Below are 27809 nucleotides of genomic sequence, written 5' to 3' on the forward strand. Positions count from 1 at the left end.
AATGATACGGCCAAATTTTATTTGTGAAAAACAGCAGCTTCTTCTTCGCAAGGGTGGCAGGTCTCCAGAAGCCCTATCTTCTGAGGAAAAATCCTCAATTGAGGAAGATCACCCTGGATAGCCACTCTACCTCTCACACTCATGTCTATTAAGTACAGGTATTTTCCAGGGGAAATTTTGTTTCTTCATATTCATGACTTAGCAAGCCGTTCGTCATTGGTTAAAAAGAGGGTTCAAATTCAAGTCCCAGCATTTCCTCGGAGACTTTGTGCTGGTCAGTAATGAGCAAACTGAGCGAGCAGACTCAAACATCTGTCACTTCCATGTTCTATATTCTTCTTTCTGAGAAGGAGAAACAAGGAACCTTTTAATGGCTGCTTCTTCACAAGAGGACTTTCATCAGCAGATGTGCAACGAGAGTGAAGAGGAGACATCCTGTCAGCTGAGAGACCTGGTTGGCTGGCCGGCAATTGACAGTATCTGTATCAAAGAAGTTCGTTTTTCCAGAGTGTAAAGTATTGCAGATGGACTCCGTGGTGCAACCTTTCAGCGTGATGTGCTTTTCTATACCTGACAAACAAGAAGGAAAGTCACACAAAGCCTGGTGAGGATGACCTAAGAAGTCCACTCATCTACTTAGTGGTTGCCTAACCACAACATGCTATTCTTTCAACTTGTTTAACAAAATTCCAGTATTATATTCACAAAATATGTGGATATAAACCATATCATCGAATAACGTGATGGTTTGATACAGCTAACAGAAGAATAGAGTGGGAAGCCTAGAGGTCTTGTAATCCAACTCGCTACTTAAGGAGGAGACGCTCTATGATTCTGGACAAATGGCTGTCCAGTCTCTTCTTGAAAACCTCCAATGATGGGGCACCCACCACTTCTGGAACACACGTTCTGTTCTCCTGATAGTTTTGACTGACAGGAAAATTCTGTTTAATTTTAGGATAGATCTCTCTTCAATAAACTTCCATCCATTACTTTCTTTGTCCTGCTTTCAGGTGCTTTGGAAAATAGGTTGACCCCCACCTCCTTTCTGTGACCGCCATGCAAGTATTGGAAGACTGCTATCATGTCACCCAGAGGTGGTATTCATCAGGTTCTGACCAGTTCTGGAGAACTGGTAGCTGAAATTTTGAGAACCAGAGAGAACTGGTAAATACCACCTCTGACTGGCCCATCTATTCTCTGCTTCCCATGTCCCAGCTGATCGGCTGGGTCTTCTTTGGTTGCCCTGCACAGGAGAACGGAGCTGGAAAGCAGGTTAGTGGGGTGGGGAGGGAATGGGGATTTTGCAGTAACCTTCCCCTGCCACGCCTACCAGGCCACACCCTCCAAGCTATGCACACAGAACCGGTAGTAAAAAAAAAATTGAATCCCACCACTGATGTCACCCCTAATCTTTCTCTTCATTAGACTATATATATCCAGTTCCTGCCACTGTATGGGTGAGGATCCCACCTAAGCCATATACACCCACAGAGAAACATATCCATGGTTAAATGAACTCAGGTTCACATATTTGTAATTTATTGGGCAAGGTAGGTTGTATAAATGCAGTCAACATGTTTTAAGGTGACGTGTGAACATATTCATAATATAACCTCAGAATTACCTGGATATTTATGCTCAGCCAAATCCAGGCAGTAATTTTCAAATCCAGTACACTCGACTGTCTTCACAGGACATGGCTCAGATTCAGAATAGCAGGCTGGGCAGTATTTCCCATTGGCTGTCATATTTATCGGTGGCCCTGGAAAAAAAAGAGAGCCCAATTAATTAAATCAGAACATTTGAGTTCAAAAACGAACAACCCTCTTGTGATCATTGGTTCCATTAGTTTCAGGCATTTGTCATCCATAGTTGCTCTCACATCTACTCCTGCATTTTTTTACGAACAGTCCTTAAGTTACAATTATTCGTTTAGTGACTGTTCCAACCTACAATGGCACTGAAAATAAGTGACTTACAACCGGTCCTCATTCTTACGACCTTTGCAGCATGCCTGCCACAATCCAGCCCACCTCACAGGGTTATTGTGGTGGGAGAAATAGAATACTAGATATGTTCATTGTCTTGACTTACTTTAAGTATTTTTTAAAAATCTAATACATAAATTAATAAATAAACATTCCCAACACTATTGATGCAGTCTTTAAAGAATCCTACAAGCCCTCCAGATAAAGTTGTTTACTCATCTTGCAAAGGGGAACCTGCCCCCCCTCCCCAGAAACATCTAACTTGCAAATCAAGGATTAGAACTCCAGATCAGGAATGACCAACCTTAGCAAGTTTAAGACCAGTGGACTTCAATTTCGCAGATAGAGAAATGCTGGGGAATTCTGGGAGTTGAAGTCCACAGGTCTTAAAGTTGACAAAGTTGGACACCTCTGCTCTCCATCATTCTGAATTACAATACTCAACAGGGCCTCTAGTAGAGAATTCCTGTTACTTGAAGTTCTTGGAGGGTATGGCAACTCCGAATTCTTTTGAGGTGATTCTGCAGGTTCATCAATCAAGGTTTGGAGTGCCAATTATTTCTGACATGGTTGGATGATGGTCACTGGCAGAGGCAAAGAAGAAGAGACCTACATGGAAGAGAATCTTCTCTGCAGTCTTCTCCTGAGCAACACAGGATACTTTTCCTGAGGAATTCTCCTTGTCCAAAGGTCACCAAAACAGATGCAGAGGTGCAGTTTTCTGAGAAATAGCAGCCCTTTCCTATAATCGACATATTTTTTCCTCCTGCCAAGAGAGAAAATTTCATAGTTGGTGATGTTTAGGCCTTCACCTAGCCTAGTAGTGCACAGAGCTTTTATATGGGACTCCTTTTGTGACTAAGGATCTCAGAACTGTAATAGGATGCTTAGCCTCAAGAAGCATCCAGATCAATGGTTGACATCTCCAAGCCTAATACCTTGGAGGGTTACCTCTAGGTAAGCCAGCAAGTTGAAGGCAACTTTCCATGTTTGGATCATCCTTTATTTTTTTTGCAGTCATAAAGAAGCATGTTTGTTATTACTGTTAATATTTGATTTCTAAATCCCTCAGTGGTTAAAATTGCTGCGCTTTTCAGCTGGACAACAGACGCCCTGGGTTTGAGACCCGAGTGCCATATGATGGGGTGAGCTCCCATTCTTGTCCCAGCTCCTGCCCACCTAGTAGTTCAAAAGTATGCAAATGTGAGCAGATAAATAGGTACCACTTCAGTAGGCAATAGCCTTCCATGTGCTTTTGGCATATAGTCATGCTAGCCACATAACCGTAGAAGTGTCTTCAGACAACAGTGGTTCACTCGGCTAGGAAGTGGAGATGAACACTGCCCCTTAAAGATGGACATGATTATGGACAGGGGAAATCTTTACCTTTACCCAATGGCTACAATTCTGATGGGCAATGCTCAAATCAATAAAACGCATTATAGAAAAGATGTAGCTATCTCAATGCAGAGAAAAAAGAGGGTTCCAGCAAAAAAGTTTCCAATGTATTGATGATAGATGATAGAGATAGGTGTGTATGCGTGGGTGTGTGTGTGTGTATGTGTGTGTAGGTAGGGATATATACCATGTGTCCCTGAAAATAAGACTGGGTCTTATATTAATTTTTGTTCCAAAAGAGGCATTAGGGCTTATTTTCCAGTTAGGTCTTATTTTCAGGGAAATACAAAACTAAATGCATCTGTGTGGCTGACAAGCTTAACTGGGGCTTATTTTTGGGTGGGCTGGGGTAGGGCTTATATTACGAGTATCTGGAAAAATTATGCTAGGATTAGATATTATTTTTGGAAAAACGTGGTATGTATGCATATAGCATGTGTATATGTGGGTTATATATATGTCTGCCAGTGTGCTCGCCGTAAAAAAAATTGACAATAAAGTTTATCTTAATCTTAATATTCCATTTTTGTTCTTATAACCCAAGGAGGCATCATCTTAATCCATAGCAAACATGGGTGGCAGGTTGGACTGCAATAAGGACTGGCCCAAAGTCAGCCAGTGAACACCATGGTCAGGAAAGGAACAGAGCTTAATCTGCTAGTTTCAGTTCAACTCTTTAATCTAATCCCACTCACCAACTGGCCTGGAGGGTAGAGGTATTCCTTGACTTACAACCATTCAAAGTTACAGTGGCACTGTAAAAAGTGACTTACAACCAGTCTTTGACCTTATAACCCTCACAGCATTCCCCACGAGTCATATGATCAAAATTTGTTGCTTAGCAACTGGCATGTATTTATGATATTTACAGAATCCCGGGGGTGTGTGTGTGTGTCATGTGGTCATCATTAGTGATCTTCCCAGCTGGCTTTCCAACAGGCAAAATCAATGGGGGAAGCTGGATTCACTTAATGACTGTGTGATTCATTTAATAACTGCAGACATTGCCAATTGTGGTTGGTCAAAAGGTTGGCAAATCAGGAGCGATTCACTTAACAAATCACCTTGCTTAGCTACAGACATGCTGGTCGTAAGTCAAGGACTTCCTGTATTTCCAGGGACAAAAATAAACTATTGTAGGGAGAGAAGATCAAGAGGTCTGCTTGTCTACTGATCGACCTTTCACTCACCTTTGGAGGTCTCTGTCAGTTCAATTAAACAGATGTCCTCTTCCATTTCACACTCCTCTTTTTCACTTTTACAACTATATCCCGTGGCCAAACATATTTCACACTCCTGGGGGGCACCTGAAAAAGTGAAATGACCCATCAACTAGCAGGACAGATATTTCAGCCATGTATCCATGGCTACCTGTCAATGACTACTTCAGCTTGAACCGCAATAATACACGGGCAAACAATACCATAGGTACAAACTCTAAGTAAACCGCTCCAAACTCGATTGCAGGAAATAGGACTTCAGCAACAGAGTGGTCAACGCCTGGAACTCACTACCTGACTCTGTTGTTACATCCTCAAACCCCCAGAACTTTAACTGTAAACTGTCCACCATGGACCTCACTCCATTCCTAAGAGGTCTGTAAGCATGCATGCATAAGCGCACCAGTGTGCCTACCGTCCCTGTCCCACTGTTCCCATTTATTCATACTCAGTTATTATGTATATACTTACACTGTTTATACTTATATGTGTATATGTTCATACTTGTTTTCTCATACATGCTTGACAAACAAAATAAATTAGTTAAATAAATAAACAATCCCACCTTCCCTTCCCCAAAATATCTTTTGTTAGGTCCACTAGCCACTACAGTCACTCCTACCAATTTGTATTAGTGACCAGAGTGTCTAATGAACCTAAACACCTATTGTTTAGCAACAGAAATTTTGAGCTTGATTGTGGGCATTAAATCAAGGATTTCCTGTCCTGGAATCTTGCAAATCCACCTGGGTTTTCCATTTCCTCCCTCTTATTTCCCCAGTGACTCATGGGGTGAGCCACTCTTCTAACCTTCTCCCATTCCCTAGGGCACAACTCATGTTTCCTCTGTGTTGTCTACGCAAGTACAGGTATGAGCTACGCTACCTGGAAAATTCTGGAAAATGTCGAGTTAGAGCAGGCATATCTTGGAAAGGTTTTTCATGATGTAAAAAAAAGATTTGAACTAGAAGATGAGCCTCGGTGGCACAGTGGTTAGAGTGCAGTACTGCAGGCTACTTCTTCTGACTGCCGGGCTGCCTGCAGTTTGACAGTTCAAATCCCACCAGGCTCAAGGTTGACTCAGCCTTCCACCCTTCCGAAGTGGGTAAAATGAGGACCCAGATTGTTGTGGGGCAAGAGGCTGGCTCTGTAAACCGCTGTAAAGAATTATAAAGTGGTATATAAGCCTAAGTGCTATTGCTATTATAAGAACCGTGGTGGCGCAGTGGTTAGAATGCAGGATTGCTGGCTAATTCTGCCGACTGCCAGCAGTTCAACCGTGACCGGTTCATGGTTGACTCAGCCTTCCGTCCTTCTGTGGTGGGTAAAATGAGGATTTATTGGAGGCCATACGCTGACTCTGTAAACCGCTTAGAGAGGGCTTTAAAGCACTATGGAGTGGTATATAAGTCTAAGTGCTATTGCTATCTGCTTAGGCCTGCTTTCATAATCTGTCAGAGACGTTTTCCCAGCTGCTGAGGAATTACCAGAGGTTTCTTACCGGAAGAAAGAAGGGCAGAAATGCAAAATAAGCTCAGAAGAACTTTCATCTTGAGTGATGAAGAGGGCAGCATCTCCCTGGAACTTCTTCTGCAGTGGGGCCACTTCTATGTCCTAAAGGATAAACATTCACAGGAAAAAGTGGTTTGTTTGTTTTTTTTCAACCAGGGCAACCTGCTCTACCCAAATATGGGATGGAACGTACAGCATCTGCTTTTGCCTTTCAGTCCTCATCCAGGAGCCTTTGCAGACAGAGCCACTTCTGTGACGAACTATTGTGGTGTTGAATTTTTATTTAACACAACAACACATCTTTAAATCACCTTTAAATAAACACACCTTTCTTCCTTTGTCAGTAAGTATAAATTTAACACAGTCACAGGAAAAACAGACATTTACAGGTTAGTCTTCGACTTAACGACCACAATTTGTATGGCTAAGTGAGATATGTGTTGGGTTTTGTCCTGTTTTTATGATCTTTCTTGCCGCAGTTGTTTTAAGCGAATCACTACAGCGGTAAAATAAGTAATCCGGTTGTTAAGTGAATCTAACTTCCCTGTTGATTTTGCTTGTCAGCAGGTCGCAAAAGAGGATCACACGACCCTGGGATACTCCAACTCTTCTTTATGCCAGCCCCTCAAATACTGGAATACTACTATCCTGTCTGCCCCCTAGTCTTTCTTTTTTGCTGGACTTCTTTCAATGCAGCACCGGCATGGTTTCTGGGTATATGAATGTCCTCTCCTGAGAGTCCATTCTGCCGGACCCCACTCTCCTGCTAAGAGAAGGGGCTAGGAAAAAGTCGTTCCTTGCTTATTTTATTTTATTTTTTTCTGGTCCACTGCTCAGGAAGGGTGGGCAGCAAGAGTCGCTTGCGAAAAGATCGAAATGTAACAATAACCAAGAATTGACCAGAGTTGGAAACTCCAAGAATGACCTCAGCTAAAAAATAAAATAAAAGGCACCACACACCAGCAAGAAACTATGATCCTCACCATGAGAAGAAGGAACTCAAAAGGGGAAGAAAAAGGTTTGAGAAATCATGACACCAGTTTTGACAACTAAGACAGCTAGGATTGAAAAACAACTCTCTATTTCCTTGCAACTGGGCCAGTTTGAGAGCTCTGGGGGCAGGAGGTTCATTGGGAGGAGGAGAAAAACCCGCCCTGCAAGTTCAGGAAGTGGCACAGGGCAATCCAAAATTCAATCGCAGGCAGTTCTTGACTTACAACAGTTCGTTTTGTGATCATTCCAGGTTACAACAGCACTGGGGGGCCAAAAAGCGACTTACAATCGTTTTTCACACGGCCGTCACTGCTTCCCCACGCTCCCTTGATCGAACCTGGCAAGCGGTGCATATTTATGTGCCAGGGTCACGCAATCTGCTTTTGAGACCTTCCGACAAGCCAAATCTGTGCAAGTGGGGGAGGGGAGGAATCCAGACTCTTCGAACAACCATGTTACTGACTTAAACAACTGCACTGATTCGCTTAAGCACCGCGGCAAGAGAAGTCGTAAAACGGAGCAAAGTTCGCTCAGCCAATGTCTTGATTCAGGACCTAACTTTTGGTCTCCGTGGTGGTCGTAGCTCGAGGACAAACTGTGTCTCCTAAACCTGACACCCCACCCAGCTGCTGATTCCAGAAATACGTCACCTACCCCCAGATTAACCTGTCCTGAGAACTTTCCAAAGACAAAACATTTCACTGTTAGAGATGATCGAAAGGTCAACATGAGCCACTGCGGCTGCTGATCCTAATTGTCGACGGTTAATGAATCCGGACGATGATGAGAATCCCCATAACTGGTAATGCTGTGCTATTCACTTCTATTAATATCACAGAATGATCTGCAGGGTGGCGGGGAGGAGGGAGAAATATAACACTATAGCCCAATCAGCGAGCCCTGCAAGTTCTTACCGTTTCCCAGCCTTCAAATACATACCCAGTGTCTGCTCTCTTTCTGCCGATCCACCTACCCCTGCGGGCCATTTTTACCGGCAGATGCAGAAATGCAGAAAAAGCCCCTTTAAAAACTCCAGGATTTCACAAAGCGCTCTGCATTTCAATCCAGAGCTGGCTTCCAACGGCTAGCGCGATTCTCGTTTTGCTTTTCCTTTCCCTGTGCCTTTAACAGCAGCTGAAATTCTTGGCAGTCGCTGAAGATGGTTTTGGTGTTTTGTTTGTTTTGTTTTTTTCTTCTCCCTATGACTTTTATCAGAGCTAGCGAAGTTTCATCTGTTACTTCACTGAATGACGGCTGCAGATTATTTAAAACACACACACACACACACCCAAAGGGAGGCCGATCCACAGCTTTAAAAATAACTCTTGGTGAAGTCAAGTCGCATGGGGGAAATTCCAAATGGCTAACTTTTCAGCACTTTTAAACTAGATTGAGGAGAAGCTCGGCATCGTGGCTTGCACAGCTAACCGAGTTGGGTGTTTTAAACAGGGGTTTGTTTTTGTGTGTGTGTGGTGGGGGGGACAATTTGGTTTGTTGCATAAATGCAGGGTGGACAGTTAGGCTATGGTTTGAGGCATTGGGAAAAGCCAGAGAAAGGGTTTGGACTCAAAAGATCTGGAGTCAAATTAGTCTTCCGGTTCTTTAAGTGGCCTGTGAGAATGGCCTTGGGAGAGTACGGAAAGAGTCATAGTTTAGATGACAAAAAGCATCATGCAAAAGTTATCTCAAGCCATGGGAAGCCTCTCAAACAGGACCCTCCCTAGCTCTTTGGAAGGTAAAGGCAGGGGAGGGGGGGTGGAAGTGCTTTCCGACTTGCAATTTTCTGTTGCCGTAACTTTACAAGAAAGTTAGTATTAGTATTGGGGTTTGTGCTTCCTCTCTGGATTACCTCACAGGCGTGGTGCAGTTGGTTAGAACCAATACTGGTTTGTCAGCATTGCAGGCAAACTCTGCATTCCACAGCCAGGAGTTCGATCCTGACTGGCTCAGCCTTCCTTCCATCCTTCCAAAGTTGGTAAAATGAGGACCCGGATTGTTGGGGACGATAGGCTGACATATTGTAAACCTTTCAGAGAATGCTGTAAAGAACTAAAAACGTAAGGTTCCCCTCACACATATGTGCGAGTTGTTTCCAGCTCTAGGGGCGATGCTCATCTCTGTTACAAAGCCGAAGAGCCAGCGCTGTCTGAAGACGTCTTGGTGGTCATGTGGCTGGCATGATTAAACGCTGAAGGCGCATGGAACGCTGTTACCTTCCCACCAAAGTGGTCACTATTTTTCTATTTGCATTTTTTACATGCTTTCAAACTGCTAGGTTGGCAGAAGCTGGGACAAGTAATGGGAGCTCACTCTGTTACACAGCGCTAGGGATTCGAACCACCCAACTGCTGATCTTTCTGATGAACAAACTCAGAGTCTTATCCACTGAGTCACTGCATCCCTGTAAAGAACTACAGAGTGGTATATACAGAGTGGTATATAAGTCTAAGTGATATTGCTATTCTATAAAGAAGAGGTCCCTGATCCCAGGGGCACAGCCCACTACTGGGTTGTGGTACATTTAGAACTAGGCCATGGAAGCTGGAATGGAACATAGAACCATCCCCTTTCCCCCACAATCCCCCTCCCATCCGACAAGTCAGAAAGTTTGGGGACCACTGTTATAAGAGCAAGATAGATTGGCTTCCCAGCCAGCTGTGCAAAACCATTCCTCATCTAGAAGTCTGGACTGGGCTGGCATTGCTCTAGGACAGGGGTCTCCAACCTTGGCCACTTTAAGATTAGTGGACTTCAACCCCCAGAATTCCTCAGCCAGCAAAGCTGACTGAGGAATTCTGGGAGTTGAAGTCCACAAGTCTCAGAGTGGTCAAGGTTGGCTGAGGAATTCTGGGAGTTGAAGTCCACAAATCTTAGCATTGCCAAGGTTGGAGACTCCTGCTCTAGGACCTAGGAGCGCCTGGGCTGAAAGGGGAAAAAATGGGCAGACAATGGATCTGGATTTCAGAACTGGTAGGGTAAGGTTTTTTTGTGGCCGAAACCACTTGGGAGGTACCTCTCTTTGCAGATGTGTGGCCATCCTCTGACTTCACTCATGGTTTTGCTGAAACTGTGGTAGTATTTTTTTAAGCAGCATTTCTCAATCCACGTGAACTTTCAAGAAGTTGAGAAACGGCTGCTCTAAAGCATAATTAAGTTTCGTTTCCTCTGTTCAACTGTGTCTGGCTCTTGCAGCTTCTTGGCAAGGTTTTTCAGAAGTGGATTGTCATTGCCTCATCCCTGAACCCAAATCAATCACCCAGATGGCTTTCATGCTTAGGCCAGGACTAGAACTCACAATCTCTCAGTTTCTAGCCTGGTGCCTTAATCGCTAGACCAAGCTGTCTTTTAATTGGGCCTCTCTTACGAAGTTTCATAAAACCTGTTCCAGAAAAGGAAGTTGTTTTTCTATCACCTTAAAGACCGATGTTTTCTTTTCTTTTTTTTTTTTTGCAAAGGTATTCACTTCCAATCTTTAAAGGAGCTGTGAAAAGTCATGTAAAGTTTAACAGTGTAAACAACGGAGAATCTCTAAGGGCACCTTGAAGAGAACGCATAATGCATTCAGTGTAAGGTGGCACAAAAAGTCTTTCTTGTATTTGAAAGACAATGTCCTTTTCTGGAATTGGCTTTATGGAATCTCATAAAAGATGCCTAACTGAGAAGGATAAAGGCTAGTGATTTTTTCCAAGAAGGGAAGAAAAACAGATTAAAAGAAACAGCTCAGAACTAAAAGACAGAATTAAACAGCCCAAGTTTTTTTTTAAAAAAAATGCATTCAACTTAAAACACTATGACTGATATGAATTATGATGCTATGCTATGTTGTGCTATGCTATGCTATTGTTTGCTTATTCATGTCAGAAGCATCACAATTAAAATAAGGCATACCATTAATAAAGGAGAATATTTGTAGCTCAGGGCTGACAAGAGGGATTCTAGTTGCTCTCTGAGCTAGCTTGTTTTCTCGCAGACGTTTCATTACCCAAACTAGGTAACATCACTATCAGCATCAAACACTGATGATGTTACCTGGTTTGGGTAATGAAATGTCTGCAAGAAAACAAGCTAGCTCAGAGAGCAACAAGGACCCCTTAAGGCATACTATACGACATATAAAATTTAAAATACAAGATTAAAATATACACAAATTAAACAAATCTTGCCCAGAAACTTGCAACATTAATTGCGTTCTGTCATACTGCTATGAGGTCCTCAAACGTACACTCACCGGAACACAAATGTCAAATATGCATATGTGTTGTGGTCTGCATGTCCCCACAATTGCAAAAGCCACCAGATAGCCCTATTTGTTCAGAGTGTCTCTGGAGCTTATTGTACCTGTGTGCAGTCTATTCAACGATTACTTCCATACATCCCAGCTTTTGTCAGAAATTGATTCCATCCGGTGTTGGTTTTGTGTAGCTTTCCATAGATCCTCTTCGCTTTCAAACTCTTCAAAGCTTTTCCTAGATTGTAGTCTCTGCTGAGCTGTTGTAAGCCACAGAGTGGGTGTTGTCTAGATATAGATGATGTTGAGCCTCTCTCTGTATGCTGCTGCTTATGGCAGGACAAAAGCTAGGTGATAGATTTTATCTAGAGGGGTAGGTTTAACACTTCTGGTAATAATTCTGCTAGCTTCATTTAGAGCAACATCTACTTTCCTAGTATGTGTTGATTTATACCAGACTGGACAGCTCTATGAGATGAGATGAGATGAGATGAGATATAATTTCATTGCTTGCTGGGGCTTAGATTGAGTTGCCTTGCACTCCAATCATCTCAAACTTATTTCTGTTTTTTATTTTACAGTTTTACACTGGAATTTATAAACTGCTTTAATCTAGGGAATCTCTGGACAATTTATGTCCCCTTCTGACAGCAAATACCACAAAGGAACCAACAACTAGATTAACAATAGCAGAAACACTTTTTGAACTATAACCATCTGGCAGAATAATAAAAACAAGGAGAAAAAGGCTGAAAAACAGCTTCTATCCCAGGGCAGTAACTCTACTGAATTCTACTGTATAGTGCAATATTAATGCAATATCATGTGAAGGATGTGTGTTTATTTTCATAGTCCTAATATACACTGAAGATGGCATTTAATTTCATTGTACAAGGTGCAATGACAATAAAGTAAACCAAACTAAACAGCAATAAAGAAAAATTACAAAGATGATTATGGCCCACCAGGAGTCGCTGTTACTCAATATCTGTGTTCTAACTCGCCTAAAATTTCCCGTCTGTGTTCAGATTAAGGACCATTTTTTAATCTGTAACATGCCGTCGTATTTGCTTTTTTTTCTTGCTGGAAAGGACATATGGGGAGCTCAAGAGAGACTATGAATGGAGCTAAGGTGCCCTGGGAACAAGCTCTATATAAATTTGGGTGTCCTGCTACTGGTGTAGAAGAAACCCGGTGCACTGAGTGGCTCTTTGCAGATCAGGGGAGGAGATAGAAGTGACGGATTACAATCTCTGAGCCCAAACACTACAACTCAATCTAGAATCTAGATCGAGTGCACGTGGATGAGTAAGAAAGGAAAATGAGAACTGGTGATGTCTTTTGAAGATGTGGTAGAAACTGAAATCTACCTGAAGGTTCAGGGTGGTGCTAACAAGTTAAATCTTCATATCCTTTCAAAAAACAAAACAAAAAAAACACCACATAATTTAGCAATAGCAATAGCGGTTAGACTTATATTTAGGCTTTACAGTGCTTTACAGTCCTCGCTAAGTGATTTACAGAGTCAGTCTATTACGCCCAATGATCTGGGTCCTCATTTTACCTATTTAAGAAGGACGGAAGGCTGAGTCAACCTTGAGCCCTGGTGAGATTCGAACTGCCAAATTGCAGGTAGCCGGCAGTCTGCAGAAGTAGCCGGCAGCACCGCATTCTAACCACTGCACCACCGAGGTTCAATTTCTGCACATGCTCTTTGCACACTTCGTTAGGTGTGAGAATTTTTGCAAGACTCCATTCCTAATACAAATGTCTGGCATGTTTTTTTTTAAATTTTTATTTTCCATTCCCCCAGGAAGTTACCCAATCTATCTTGGCGTGTACCATCTCTTTGATGAACGCCTGTGATTGATGTATCCTGTGCCATCAAGTCAGCGTCAACCCTTCGCAAATGTATAGATTTCCCCTCACCCCCAGGTCGATTTCTCTCCAAATTGCTTCTCAAATCTTCCAATGGGGCCCTCCTTCCTGCTAGGCAGGAATTCAGTCCACCTACCTTGCTGCCACAGGTAGTCCTTGATTTATGGCCCCAATGGAGCCCCATGTTTCCATTGCGAAGTTTTGCCCCATTTTACGATTTTTCCCGCCATAGTTGTTAAGTAAATCCCTGCAGTTGTTAAGTTAGCAATACTGTTGTTAACAGAACCTGGCTTTCCCTTTCCCTTTGCTTGTCAGAAGGTCGTAAAAGGGGATCACATGACCCTGGGACATTGCAGCCGCCGTAAATAAGAGTCAAGAGTCTGAATTTTTATCTAGCTCTATTCTGATGGAAGGGTTCAAATTTTGATCACATGATCCTAGGGATGCCGCAATGGTTATAAGCATGAAGACAATGGTGGGATTCAAAAAATTTTACTACCAGTTTTGTGGGCGTGGCTTGGTGGGCGTGGCATGGCTTGATGGGCGTGGCAGAGGAAGGATACTGAATCCCTCCCCACTGATACTGATACTGATCCCTCACCACCCCACTAACCTGCTTTCCAGCTCCATTCTCCTGTGCAGGACAACAAAAGGAGACCCAGCCGATCAGCTGGGACTCGGGAGGCAAAGAAGAGATGGGGTTGGTGGGGCCAGTCAGAGGTGGGATTGGCCAGTTCTCCAAACTACTCAAAATGTCCGCTACCAGTTCTCCAGAACTGGTCAGAACCTGCCAGTTGTGAGTCCCGTTTTAAAATTGCTTCTTGAACTTCAAAGGTTGACTATTCATGCACAGTTTTCCAAGCTTTTTTCTCCTGTCCCTTTTCTCAGCCAGAGATCTGAAAAACTGAACTGTGTCATGGAGCATCCAATAAGGAAGAACTTGGCATTGGGCAGGTTCAGACCTGTGGATGAAACCCCGGATCGATGAAAACCTGTTCTAAATCATCCACCGGTGTCTCAACACCTGGGCTTCAGCCAAATCCTGCACACACCTTTACTGAAATCTAAGGCCCAGTCCATATTGAATTGATATCAATGTGCAGCATCTTCGAACTCCCCTGTTCATTTAATGTGGCACTGATGCTTTGGGGTGTTTGAACTCTGGATACATTGGCCTTTAACCCATCGTAATTTCAGTAATATTTAACTTTCCATGGTATCCCTATCTAGTTGATTGCACTTGCTGCTTAACAACCTATTTCTGCATTGCACTTCCTCCTATGAAGACTTATCGCGCACATGCAGAATGACAGCATTCTGATTTGATCGGGACTTTCCCTATCTTTTCTTCCAGTCTGTAAGTCTCCCTTAGTTTAGCAAGAAAGCCTTGGAAAATATATCTGTAACTTTTGTTTTCCTCTTGGATCTTGTCTAATTCTCAGAGGTTACCTGGACAAGGACCAACAAGTAAGATTTTTCAGGAATGGCTCAAGCCAAAAGTGTCTTGAGAGAAAGTGACTGGCCTGAGCTGCTTTTGTGACTAAGGATGGATTTGAATTCATGGTCTCCAAGTTTCTAGCCTGATGCCTTCACCACGTCACCCAGCCCTGCTCTCTTAAGGCCTGTAGCAAAAGGGACCAAAACAAAGTTTTGGTCACCACACTATAAAAAAGACGTGGAGCCTCTAGAAAGAGTGCAGAGAAGAGCAACAAAGATGATTAGGGGACTGGAGGCAAAAACATCTGAAAACTTTTTGTATCGGGGTGAGCACCTGTTTTGTCCCCTAAACTCTGGAAGGAGGTTTCAAAGTATCTATAGCAGGACTGCTAGATTCTGCAAAAGCTTTATTCCTGATGCCATTCATCTTGTAAACTTGCAGGTTTCTTCCCCCCACCATATATATAAGTATACAGCCACACTAGACTGTGATGCTTCTCTGTGTCATGTATGTGGGTATATGCATACTGGTAATCTTTTGAGAGAAGAATGCCAAGAAATTTCATTTTAATGTATACTGATTAGTGTGCATTTAAAGTGACAATAAAGTTCTACTCTACTCTACTCTACCCTACTCTACTCTACTCTACTCTACTCTACTCTACTCTACTCTACTCTACTCTACTCTACTCTATTCTTATTTTATTCTATTGTATTCTACTCTGCTCTACCCAACTCTCTATTCTCTACTCCCTCTTCTCTTCTCTTCTCTTCTCTTCTCTTCTCTTCTCTTCTCTTCTCTTCTCTTCTCTTCTCTTCTCTTCTACTCTACTCTACTCTACTCTACTCTACTCTCTACTCTCTACTCTCTACTCTATTCTTTTATTCTATTCTGTTCTGTTCTGTTCCATTCCAGTTGAGTTATAGGATGAGGCTCCCTGACCATCTTAGTGGGAAAACTGTCCTCTGTGGTCTTGTCATATCAGAAGCAGTTTGGGGAAAGTCCCCTTCCTTGTAATTGTGGTAACGTCAGGATTGTTGCAGTAAAGGATGTGGTTCCGTGCAGCTGGCCAGAGATTGATGGGGCCACACAGTTATTTGAAGTTTATTGTACTGGGAATGAAGTGAGCTCTACACTTTGGACTGCAGAGGTTATAAAAGAATATATACCTTTATTACCCTGTAATAAAACACACCTGGTCTAGAATCTAGAACAGAGGTGGAGAAGGATGGCCCCTTTATGACCTATGGACTTCCACTCCCAGAATTCCTGAGTCAGCTGGCTCAAGAATTCTGGAAGTTGAAGTTCATAAGTCATAAAAGGGCCATTGTTCCACACTCCCTATCTAGAGGAATGCTATTCTACAGGAAGAGAGATAGAGAAGACATTTTTAAAAAGAAGAGGGTGTCCTTGATCCTATCAGCCAGAAAGTTCTTATGGGGAGAAGGTGCTGCAGAATTCTGGTCACCAGCCCATGGCCTTTAAAGGTGAATGTTGTCACCTTGAATGACACCCAAAGGCCAAGTGATAACTCCTGAAGCAACCGTGTAATAGAGCTAGGTGGAAAGCATGTAAGATACCTTGCAGTAATCTAGCAGAGAGAGAACTAAGCCCCAAGTGACTGTGAGCGAAACCTCCTGCTCCAAACGAGGTTGTAAATTCCTTGTGTGTCCAATCACACTTGGCCAATAAAGAATTCTGTCCTGTCCTGTCCTGTCCTGTCCTGTCCACCACAGGAAGCTGTGTGAAGGTGCTCTTAGCCATAATGGCCACTGTTTTCTCCTAATTTTCCATTGAAGACAGGACCAATTTTAGCTATGGGTTTTTATTTGGATTATCTTGGAAATTGTTTCCTGCTTTTCCCCTTTGCCTTGAAATTTAAAGTTAGAAATTATTATTATTATTTCTTTCCACTGTTTACAAATCCAGAAATGGAAGAAGAGGAAAATAATTTGTTGTTTCTTAGGATCGGTGACTTTTTTTACTTTTCTGTTTATATGTACATCATCATCACCGGAGACCAACTCCTTGTGTGTCCAATCACACTTGGCCAGTAAAGAATCCTGTGATTCATTCAGGGTAATGATTCTCTTTTGGAAAAGTTTGGGCTGAAATGAGAAGTTTGCTTCCATGCAGGCTCACATTACGCAAAGGGGCTGCTGCTTTAGAGGAAGATGTTCATTAGCAGAAGGGAAGAGAGAGCCAGGAGAAAGGATGCAACGGTTTGATGGGCATTGTCACCTGTTGTGGCTGTAACCAATACGGTAGGATTGGGTTTTTTAGTGGTAGACTTGGTGGTTTTAGCGGGAGTCTCGGTCGGTTGGCCGGAAGGATTGGGTGGTTGGCCGGAAGGATTGGGTGGTTTGCCGGAAGGATTAGGTGGTTTGCCAGAAGGATTGGGTGGTTTGCTGGAAGGATTGGGTGGTTCGCTGGAAGGATTGGGTGGTATGCCAGAAGTATTGGGTGGTTTGCTGGAAGGATTGGCGGCTCTGACTTCTGCCGCCTTGAATTTGATGTCACTGGGATTAGGATTGAAGACTACAGCAGCCCTGGATTTGGGTTGATTGAAGACTTCTGCTAGGAGTTGATTGTTGGGCAATTCATTGCTCCAAAGGACCGGTGCTTTGTCTTCTTTGCTTTCCATCTTTCCGACTGGTGAAGAACTACATTCAATGTTCACATTAACTTTCACAAAGGAATTTCTTTTGCTGCTCCTTAGACATTTGGAGGCCTGATAGCAGGATTTTACAATGGTAAACCTGCTCATTTTTCCTAGATAGGAACAATCCAGAGAAACATTAATGGTTACCCCATCTTTATTCAATCAGAACCCCTACAAATGATTTGGAGCAAGGTTGTCCCACCTTGGGCAACTTTGAGACTTGTGGACTTCAATTCCCAGAATTCCCCAGCCAACCATGGAGTTGAAGTCCACAAGTCTCAAAGCTGCCCAAGGTTGGACAACCCTGATTTAAAGCTATCTGCTATCTGCCATAGCCATCAAGGAAGGCTTCACCTCATTAAATTCATCCCTCCTTTCTCAGGAAAGATTCATAATAACTCAGGAAGAAAGCAAATGCTTGGCCTGGGGGGAAATCTTTTGCAATTTGGAGGGAGGAAAATTGGTTTAGGGATTAAAAACAGATAAAAGGGGAGGGCAGGTACTTGCTGGCCAAAAAAACTCACCGATTATGGTTTCCGTTAGTATGGTAGCACAGGTATCTTGGCCTTCATCGCACAGCTTTAATTTGCCAGTACAGTCCTTATCAAAGCCAGAACAATGTTCACACTCTAGACAGGTTCCTAGACAAAGAAACAGGGACCTTCAGCAAATTAGATCAAACGCGGTAAGGAGCCAAAAGTACAGGTCGGATTAAATCTGTGGGCTTTCTGAAAATAGCAATAGCGCTTAGACTGATATACCACTTCACCATGCTTTTACAGCCCTCTCTAAGCAGTTAGCAGAATCAGCCTATTGCCCCCAAGAATCTGGGTCCTCATTTGACCAACCTCGGAAGCATGAAAGGTCAGTCAACTTTCAGCTGGTCAGGATCAAACTGCCGTATTCCTGGCACTCAGCGGTCAGCAGAATTAGGCTGCATTCTAACCACTGCACCACCACCAAACAAAGCACTTCCAAAGACACTCTTTGTGGGTGTATAGGGGGAGTTTTGGGGTTCATTTTCGATACCTCACAACCAGGGGTGGGCTTCAAAAATGTTAGCCATGGTTTCTCTGCCCGGCTGCTGGGTGAGCCATGGTGGGAATGGCCTAGTCAGCCTGCACCACAACATATACAGTCTAGACAACTGGATGACTTGTGTGAGTGTTCATAATATAACAACACGAGGAGGAGGAGGAGGAGGAGGAGGAGGACGATGAGGACGAGGAGGAGGAGGAGGAGGAGCCAAAGAGAAGTAAAAAAAGAAGAGGAAGAGGAGGAGGAGGAGGAGGAGGAAAGGGAAGGACGGAGCAAGTAAGGAGAGAAAGAAAGAAAGAAAGAAAGAAAGAAAGAAAGAAAGAAAGAAAGAAAGAAAGAAAGAAAGAAAGAGGAAGGAAGGAAGGAAGGAAGGAAGAAAGGAAGGAAGGAAGGAAGGAAGGAAAGAAAGAAAGACAGAAAGAGAGAGAGAGAGGGGGGAAGAAAGGAAGGAAGGAAGGAAGGAAGGAAGGAAGGAAAGAAAGAAAGAAAGACGGAAAGAGAGAGAGAGAGAGGGGGGAAGAAAGGAAGGAAGGAAGGAAGGAAGGAAGGAAGGAAGAAAGAAAGAAAGAAAGAAAGAAAGAAAGAAAGAAAGAAAGAAAGAAAGAAAGAAAGAAAGAAAGAAAGAAAGAAGAGCTTCCATTCCTAATCACGACCCTGACTCTGAAAAGCTGGTTCTTTCCCCAGGCATTGGGTTAATGTTGGTGGTGGGTCTACAAGTTTGATGATTTTTTAATTGGTGTTTTGAAATGATATTGTTGTTTTTATTCTAAGTTCCTTAGAATCCTCATAAACCTCCTTGGTCAGCCTTATAAATTTCTAAAATAAAGAACTCAGTTCCTCATCTGAATGGGTTGGATGGTGCCACTCAGCACTTCATGCGATTTTATTTTACTTGGAGTGAAACCATCGATAGAAGCCCAATGTTGAGGGATACTAGGAAGAACAGATCTATGATTTCATTCATAAATGCCCAAACTTGAATCGCCTCTAGTTCCAGCTTTCTTTCTGTATCCACCTGCCTGGTTTTCACCTTGAGGCACTTACAAAAGTTTTCCCCACCAAAAGGCTGCTAGTTACAATGTGGTCTCATCCCATTGATTTCAACGGAACCAACCTTCCTACACGAGCATCTGGGCATATCTGTTCTCACCTGTAACAAGAATCAGCGAGAAACAAAAAAGTCCCACGAGAGCCTGCATGCTGATGAGGCTGCCTAGTTCCAAGATGCACAGCTGGAAGATTGTTCTAGCAGAAACTTCTGCAAAGAAAAATAAAAATAAAACCATTACTGAATAAGCATCAGCTAGGTGACTTTTTCACGGCTGCATTTTTTTAAAGGACGGGAGGCAGGAGATGGGAGGTGCAGTAGGTCCCAATGGCTAGATTTTTCTTCCCATCTCTACTCTTTTGTTGAGAATCAAGAGATAACCTTCGGAGAAGGACAACAGGTAGTCCTCAACTTACGACTGGTCACTCAGAGACCATTTTAAGTTATGACAAACCTGCCCAGAAATACTTATGAATTAGCTCTCAAGTTCTGGTGGCTGCCCTCTCCCTCTGGAGACACATGGTCTTGGCAACCAGCTTTCATTTATGATCAAGATGGGTGAGCTCTATTACAGTCATAAGTCAAGGACGACCTGTACAGCAGCTATCAAAATTGGATTTTAATTTGGGAAAAGAAGAGAACATTACAAAGAAACTCGAATTGGTTCCATCCTAACTCAGCCTTTCAAAAATGTGTCATTGATTGAGGTTTTATGTTTTTAATGTTTAATGATGTTTTGTTTTGTGTCTTTGTTGTTAAAATCAATAAAATTTGCTTTAAAAAAATTGTCATTGATTGATTGATTATCTTGATTCAATATCCTCTTTCAGGTCTTTGGCAGGAGAAAACTGGTCTTTTCTCTAAACCAGATGGATCTACTCTCGCACAGTTGGAGAGATTGACTCAGTTATCATGTAGGGTTCTGGCTACCTGTTTTATTTTCCTGGGGCTCTTATCATCTCTCTGCTAAACAGATGCTCAGCTAATCTTCCTCTCTGTTGTTTGCCTGATCCTGTTAAGTGATAAGGTAGTTACAAAGTTCTCTTTCCCCAAGCTATCACAAATGATTAAAAATATCATAAAATTCTATGCTGACGGATAAAGCTAGGGTTTTCAAGGGGACATTCCAGTTATTATTTTTTCCTCTCTTTTCCTTATATGAACAATTTTGAGCCATAGCAGTGTGGCAATTAAGATGATCGACTAGAGAGATCAGATTTATGTCCAGCCTCAAAAGATCACTAGATAGACTTTGAGCTGGTCACTTTCCCCCAAACTAACATATTTCACACAGTTATAATTGTGGAGAAAAATAAGGAAGGTATGTCACTCCAGAAGAAAAAGTATGTAACAGACAAACCAAGAAATACATTCAACGTTTTTAGCTGGAAAATATTTAGATTTCAATATCTGCAAAAGGGCCAATAGCAGAATAATGGTGATGGGCATGAACTTGGAGGTCTTCTAGTCCAGTGGTTGCCAATGACCAGTGGTTGCCAATGACCACTGGTGGTCCATGAGAAAATTTTGGTGGTCCACAGAGAAATGTCACTCCCAAAGCTCCCCCCCACACACAAGCAATTAATCCAGGCTGCGCGGGAACACAAGGCTGTGCCACCCACATGCCCTGCGGGAACACAAGGCTTGCATCGCTTGCATTGTGAACAACATGAAGTAGTGAGGGGAGGGGGAAAGGGCAGAGGGGGGGAACCTGTGCCATTCACCCCACGTGCCTCGCCTGGCCATCGGGCTGCTTCTTTCCGCTTCTTTCTTCTTCTGCTTTTGGCTGCATGTAAGGAAAGTAGCAAAAGTCTTTCTCTCCCCCAAACTCTGCCAGAAATGAGTCTTTGGGACCCTGCAAGGCCTCCTGCTCCGAGAGGCTGCACCGATGCAACAAGTCTCACAAAGAGTCATTTTTTGGCAGAGTTTGGGGGAGAGAAAGAAAGACTTCTGCTGCTTCTGCTGCTTTCCTTGCATGAAGCTGAAAATCTCTCTCTCTCCCCCTAAGAACAGAGCTGGAGATGGTATCCCATAATCCCAAATAAAGAATGATCGATCAGTAGGAAAACAGGGTGGGGGATTTTCCCAGGGTCTCTGGTCCGCAGGATTTAAAATTATGAGTTTGGTGGTCCCTGAGGTCCAAAATGTTCTAGTCCAAGCAGGAAATCTTATAACAGCATTTCAGATAAATGGTTGTCCAAGCTCTTCTTCAAACCTCCAGTGATAGGGAACCCACAACTTCTGGAGGTAACTCATTCCACTGATTAATTGTTCCGTCATGAAATTTCTCCGTAGTTCTAGGTTGCTTCTCTCCTTGATTAGTTTCCATCTGTTGCTTCTTGTCTTACCCTCAGGAGCTTTGGAGAATAGCTTGACTCCCTCTTCTTTGGGGCAGCCCCTGAGAGACTGGAACAGTGCTATCATGTCACCTTTAGTCCTTCTTTTCACTAAACTACACATATCCAATTCCTGCAACCTATCTCTGTATGTTTTATCCTCCGGTCCCTTAATCATCTTGGTTGCTCTTCTCTACTCTCTTTCTAGAATCTCAACATCTTTTTTATATTGTGGTGACCAAAACTGGATCACTATTCCAAGCATGATCTTACCGAGGCAAAGAATAATGCCATTTTGATATATGTACAGGATTGCAAGCTGCCCCAAATTTCTTTTCAGGATGAAATGGATGGCATATAACTAATATAAATAATATCTTCTTTCAGATTAAAATAGAAACCAGTCCAATCTCCGATCCCTTCCAATTTAAAACAGCGTGCACCCTGATCAATATTTGCAGGAGCTCAGTCTTGAAACCTGCCTTCTACAGGTGATCCAATGTTAAGTTAGTTAGTTAGTTTACTTTATTGTCATTGCACCTGGTACAACAAAATTAAATGCCATCTTCAGTGTACATTAAAACTATAAAAATAAAACACAAACACATCTCCTTTGCATTCTATACAATTGAACTGAAAACCCCTGATACTGCATTAATATTGCCCTATATAGTAGAATTCAATATAGTTACTGCTCTGGGATAGAAGCTGTTTTTCAGCCTATTTGTCCTTGTTTTTATTGTTCTGTACCGTCTGCCAGATGGTAATAGTGCAAAAAAAAAAGGGCGCCCAGGATGAGATGGATCTTTGAGAATGTTTTGAACTTTCTTAAAGTACTGGGAGCAATAAAGCTCTTCCAAAGAGGGGAGAGGGCAACCAATGATCCTCTGGGCAATGAAATTAAGCCTCTGGAGCGCTGTCCTATCTGCCACTATGCAATTGGCAAACCAGGCACAGGTGCAGTAAGTTAAAATACTCTCTATGGTACAGCGGGAAAAGGTCACCAGCAGTTTTTCATTCAGTTGTTGTTTCCTGAGAAGCCTCAGGTAGTATAATCTCTGCTGGGCCCTTTTGACCAGGGCTGCAATGTAAGCGCCCCAGATCAGGTCCTCTTAACCCACAAGGAAGTGAACCTTCCTTGTGGGTTAAATCACCCTAAATGTCAGAATGCGAAACTCCATTAGCAGTTCTGTTTTTTCTATTTAAACACACCCGTGTGAATATTTCATGCCAAAATATCCAGGATTGTATGTCGCAGGATGCGTATTGAAAACAAATTGTTGTATTTAAAATACAGGTCAATGTAAAAATAAGAGAAGGCAGATTAGCGAAGAAAAGGGAAGACAGAATTGGGGTGTTCCATCCGGTCCCAATCAAAAATAGAGAATGAACTTCAAATAGATGCTTTTTAGAACGACTAAAACAGTGCATGAAAGCATGAACGAGATCAGAAAAAGGAGGTTCAGGATTCCCGATTGCAATGGGACCACTTACTTTGAATTTTCCAAGGTAACCTTGAGATGCTTCGGAGTCCGTAGTCAGCAAGTTGATCTTCAGGTTACTGGGGAGTTGCTGTCTCTCAATCAGCTTTATAGACGTGCGAAAAGCTTTATCATAACCGGAAGCACTTATGTCTTTTTGCCCTCCTCACCTATGCCACAGTAGGTATTACAAGCTGGGTGTATCCATTGAGGAAGAAACTCTCGAATACAGGGATTTCATGAGGTCCATAAAGCATAACAAGGAACAGAAAATATATAGCAAGGTCATCCATATAATTCTTGATTCACTTAACAACTGTGTTACTCACTGAACGGCTGCAGCGATTCACTTAACAAGGTCGTCAAATGGGGCAAAACTCACTTTGCAAATGCCTCACTTACCAACATAAATTTTGGGCTCAGTTGTGGTTGTAAGTCATGGACTATTTGTACTTGGTGTAGTTATTGGATGTTCAGGTAGTCCTTGGCTTACAACAGTTCATTTAGTGACTGTTTGAAGTTATAATGGCATTGAGAAAAGTGGTCCAAAAAGAAGATGTCCAATAGGAATAGATACTAGTTATAAACCCTTGACGGGAAAATTTCATTCTCTGCTTTATAGCATCCTTTTGGAATGAAAAAGAAAATAATAACCTTGAGGCCAAGTTGTGAATTTCTTTTAATAACATTCCTAATAAAATAGAATTCGTTATTGGCCAAGTATGATGGGACACACAAGGAATTTGTCTTTGGTGCATAAGCTCTCAGTGTACATAAAAAATACCTTCATCATGAATCAAAAGATACATGTGACAGTCATAGGGTACTAAATAAACAATCAAAATCATGCTAGTAAACTAAATAAAAAAATATAAACCATAAAGATACAAGCAACAAGGTTGTAATCATAAGTAGAAGGAGATAGGTAATAGGAATGAGAAGAATAATAGTAATTCCATCTTAGTAAATACTTTGACTATGTTGTGGGAATCAAACCTCAAACTTGCTCGTTATTAATTTTTCTTTCCTTCTGGAGAGAAAATCTTTCAAAGAATATCATACAAACGTGTCCTTCAATTTCTATAAATAGATGATAGACATTGCCCTGAAAAAAAAAACAGCTAACAATTTTGCATGTGTCATATAGAATTAATCATTAATCTCTAAGCTATGTCCTAGCGCTGGAAGGGGAAGCAGGAAAAGAAATAATTTTTTTCAAAAAAAACCCTTAGTGTGGGATTTTTATTTGCTTCATTTTCCCTCAGTTGCAAAATATCTCAAAATGTCCTCTATACATTACGAGGAAAGAAGGAATTGTGGAATTTGGTAATGTGGTTTCTATCTCCAAACCTTGCCTTGTCTGTTTTTTCTTGAAGGAAGGAAGGAAGGAAGGAAGGAAGGAAGGAAGGAAGGAAGGAAGGAAGGAAGGAAGGAAGGGGAAGAGAGAAAAATGGAGTTGGGAGGGAGGGATAGAGGGAGGAGGAGATGGATGGAAGGAAGGAAGGAAGGAGAGAGAGAAGGAAGGGATTTTCAATCCCTCTACACATTCATAGCATATACACATGCATAGCATAGCATATTGATTTTATACAATGGGAGTTCAACTTTTGAGGTTTGAGCTTCGCGATAATGATGGTTGAACCTTTGTTTTGCCAACAGAAACAGACTGAATTTTCATCTGCTGCTTGGCAAAATACTTCAACTTCTCTAAAGGGCAATAAACCAGCCTAGGATGTGCTTGGAGGACACATATTTCTCTACTTCCTGATACAAGTCAGAAGTCACAGCCTTTCTGTTCTTGCTGTCTTCTCGTCATCCATCAGGTGTGTTATGCAGGATATGGCCAACAAAGTCCAGATGGGGCTGATCAAGATATAATCCAAACTCCACCTGTCATTTTAACATAAACAACAGAAAGGGCTTTGCCAAAAAGGGAAGAAATGGGCCCTTTCTGTCAGAATTTCCTTCTCATTTTGAAGAACTTTTTGGAACATCTCCAGAGCTGTGATTTCTGTATGCCTCGCACCAACTATAAAAATCCAGATTAAGTCATAGCTAAACATTTCCAGACAGAACATTTTTTTTAAAAAAAAATACATTGACTTTCAAAATCCTATTTCTTGTGTCTGCAGAAAATGATATTTTTTGCTGATTTATGGTCTTTATTGTTAAAAAAAACACCTCACTCTGATGTAGGACAGAAGGAAATGTTCTCTTAATTGCCAAGGTTTATAGCTTGTTTGACTCCTCCTTGGTCAATGCCAGGAACACAGAAATATATTTCGCTTTCCTGCTTAAACTGTAAGCTGCCTCCTATCTATAAAACAACTTTATAGGCAGATAATTGCTTTCTGTCGTAAATGATTGCTTTCTGTCACAATCTGAGGAAAACGGTAAACTTTCCAGAGTTGTCTTCTGTCTTCTACCTTCTGTTCTTCTACTGCTTGGATTAGCAGAGAAGCAGGGAAGGCTGGTAGAAATACACAGGTGGGCTGATTAATGGCTAAAATAAAGCTGGATTTGATCAGAAATGAATTGGGATGGAAGGGTAACACCCATGAAAGTAGACCTGTGACATTCCCACACCAGGACGTAGCGAAGGTGATGGTGAATGGTACAAGAAACAAGTGAAAAGGCAAGGTGGTTGGTTCTTCTTCATTCCTTTTCAGGCTCATGCATTTTGCAAAAACGGTCCCAATGCAAGAGTAAACATTTTGATCCCTTGTTCTTTTTGAATTCAGGAGAAAAACTCTTTGCCTCTTTAGGACTGACTTTGAGGATGGGAGAAGGCTCCCTTTCTCTGAAGGGCCCATAAAAAGCAGCTTCCAGGACAATGGCCTTAAGGTACCCCGAGCAATGCACCTTCTCCCAGGGAATTCTAGATTTGATAACATACTAGTAAAATCGCCATTATTGCACAGCAATTATGTCGTGTGTGGGGGAGAGAGAGGGGCAGGCATAGGAAACTTGGTCAATGCTCAGGAAGAAATGGCATTAGATGAAGATATATAAAAACTTCACGTTGCAATTTCTTGAACTTTTCTCCTTCTGTTAAACACCTACAACCCTCATGGGTGGTTGAGAATGTATTTCCTCTTTCTTTTACCAGGTCTTGCGAGGAGTATGATTTTCTATTACATATCTTCTCCCTCCCAAGCTACCTTCCCAATTTGAAGAAAGGAACTGTTAAGTTTGAGCAATGAGAGGCTGAACCAGAGCATGAGTGCAACAGTACTTTATTTACAAATAAAGGGCTGACCGTGCTTGCCAAGCCTGGAACTGGCTCGCAGCAATCAGCAGCCAGTTGGACCCCGCAGACTGCTTTTATAGCTGGCTGCTGGGGAGAACTGACCAATGGGAATGGGGGAATAACGCCCACACAAGTGAGTGGACCTGAGTGAGAACTCCATGAGTCCTCAGGACATAACACCCCTTCCCCCAGATGCGAACACGCATAGTCCTTGAGGTAGATGGGGGTTTGTGTTGGCGCCCGGAGCGGCGCAACTCGGGAACATTGTCTGACTGTTCGGTATCAGTCTGTGACGGTTGAGCTGGCATAGTGTCGCCAACACTCTCTCTGGACTGGGCATCCTCGGAAACCACCGGGTTGGTTTCTGGAGTCAAGCTCTCATGGGTTGGATCCGGTTGATCAACTCTCTGGGCGCTGTTGTCCGGGTTTGGGCTGACCGGAACGACCGCTGGCGCAGACTGGTCACTGGGTGCGATGTGGCTGGGTGGCGGATGGGACGGTTCCCCTTCGACTGGAGACTCTGGATTCTTGTTTGCGAGGTTGCTGAGGCGCCTTCTGAGTTGGTCTATGTGTCTCCTCCAGACGCGACCATCCTCCAGCCTGACTCTATATGATCTCGGCCCGGTGACGGCGATGACCTCGCCCGGAATCCAAAGTGGGTCCCCAGCGAAATTCCTTGCGAATATCGGCTCCTGTAACATAAAATGTCTAACCCCGAAGTGGAAGCGAGGGGAGAGTCAGGGCAGTATTGTGGGTGCAGTCTATCTAATACAGTCCTCAGGCGCCGGCCCATCAGAAGTTCCGCTGGGGACTTATTGGTGACTGCACAGGGGTTGAGTGCTGGCTCATCAGGAACCGTGAGAGTTTGTGGTGCCAGTCATCTCTGCCAAACCTAGCGAGGGCCTCTTTGGTGGTCCTGACGGCCCTTTCAGCCAACCCATTACTCGCAGGGTGAAATGGGGCTGTGAAAATGTGGCGAATGCCTAGGTTGGCTGCAAAACGGCTGAATTCTACTGATGCGAACTGTGGGCCATTATCGGAGACCAAGGAGTCGGGTAGTCCATGGGTAACGAACAGGCGCGTTAACACGTTGGTGATTGCTAGTGTGGTTGTCGTGGATAGCTGCGCCACGTCTATCCACTTGGAATAAGCGTCCACGACCACTAGGAACATCTTTCCATGCACGGGCCGGCCAGATCGATATGGATTCTAGACCAGGGGCGCTGGCGCTCTCCCATCTGGTAGGGGTGGCGATGGGGGGAGCAGGACGGGATTCCTGGCAAATGCTGCAGGAACTTACCCAATTAACAATGTCCTCGTCTAGACCCGGCCACCA

General features: G+C 42.9%; 2 protein-coding genes and 1 long non-coding RNA gene across 9 annotated transcripts; 1 reads left to right on the plus strand and 2 right to left on the minus strand.

Annotated features, from left to right (window-relative positions):
* LOC113453135 (phospholipase A2 inhibitor and Ly6/PLAUR domain-containing protein-like) lies at window positions 1–11676 on the minus strand. 7 transcript variants are annotated; one of them, XM_087940063.1, is made up of 6 exons: window positions 11453–11676; window positions 6111–6223; window positions 4580–4696; window positions 2605–2757; window positions 1628–1765; window positions 1–570 (listed from the first exon to the last, which is right to left on the minus strand). In XM_087940063.1, exons 2-6 carry the CDS (start codon window positions 6181–6183, stop codon window positions 383–385), a joined length of 669 nt encoding a protein of 222 aa, XP_087796189.1. In that variant the 5' UTR covers window positions 6184–6223; window positions 11453–11676; the 3' UTR covers window positions 1–382. The 7 variants fall into 7 exon arrangements, with proteins under 7 accessions (XP_087796189.1, XP_087796188.1, XP_087796190.1 ...); XM_087940062.1 differs by lacking the exon at window positions 11453–11676 and adding an exon at window positions 8054–8472; XM_087940064.1 differs by lacking the exon at window positions 11453–11676 and adding an exon at window positions 8054–8386 and having other exon boundaries at window positions 1–564.
* Window positions 7829–26404, plus strand: LOC148124956 (uncharacterized). The gene is made up of 3 exons (XR_015744858.1): window positions 7829–7916; window positions 24883–25046; window positions 26333–26404. It is a non-coding gene; the product is annotated as an uncharacterized LOC148124956 (long non-coding RNA).
* LOC148124957 (uncharacterized) lies at window positions 16823–19557 on the minus strand. The gene is made up of 3 exons (XM_087939415.1): window positions 19509–19557; window positions 17845–17961; window positions 16823–17430 (listed from the first exon to the last, which is right to left on the minus strand). The coding sequence occupies exons 1-3, from the start codon at window positions 19555–19557 to the stop codon at window positions 16823–16825; spliced, it is 774 nt and encodes a 257-aa protein (XP_087795541.1).
* Window positions 26405–27809: the final 1405 nt, after the last annotated feature.

The sequence above is a fragment of the Pseudonaja textilis genome, chromosome 10 (genome assembly GCF_049901715.1).
Source record: "Pseudonaja textilis isolate UNSWEBS1 chromosome 10, rPseTex1.2, whole genome shotgun sequence".
Taxonomy (NCBI): domain Eukaryota; kingdom Metazoa; phylum Chordata; class Lepidosauria; order Squamata; family Elapidae; genus Pseudonaja; species Pseudonaja textilis.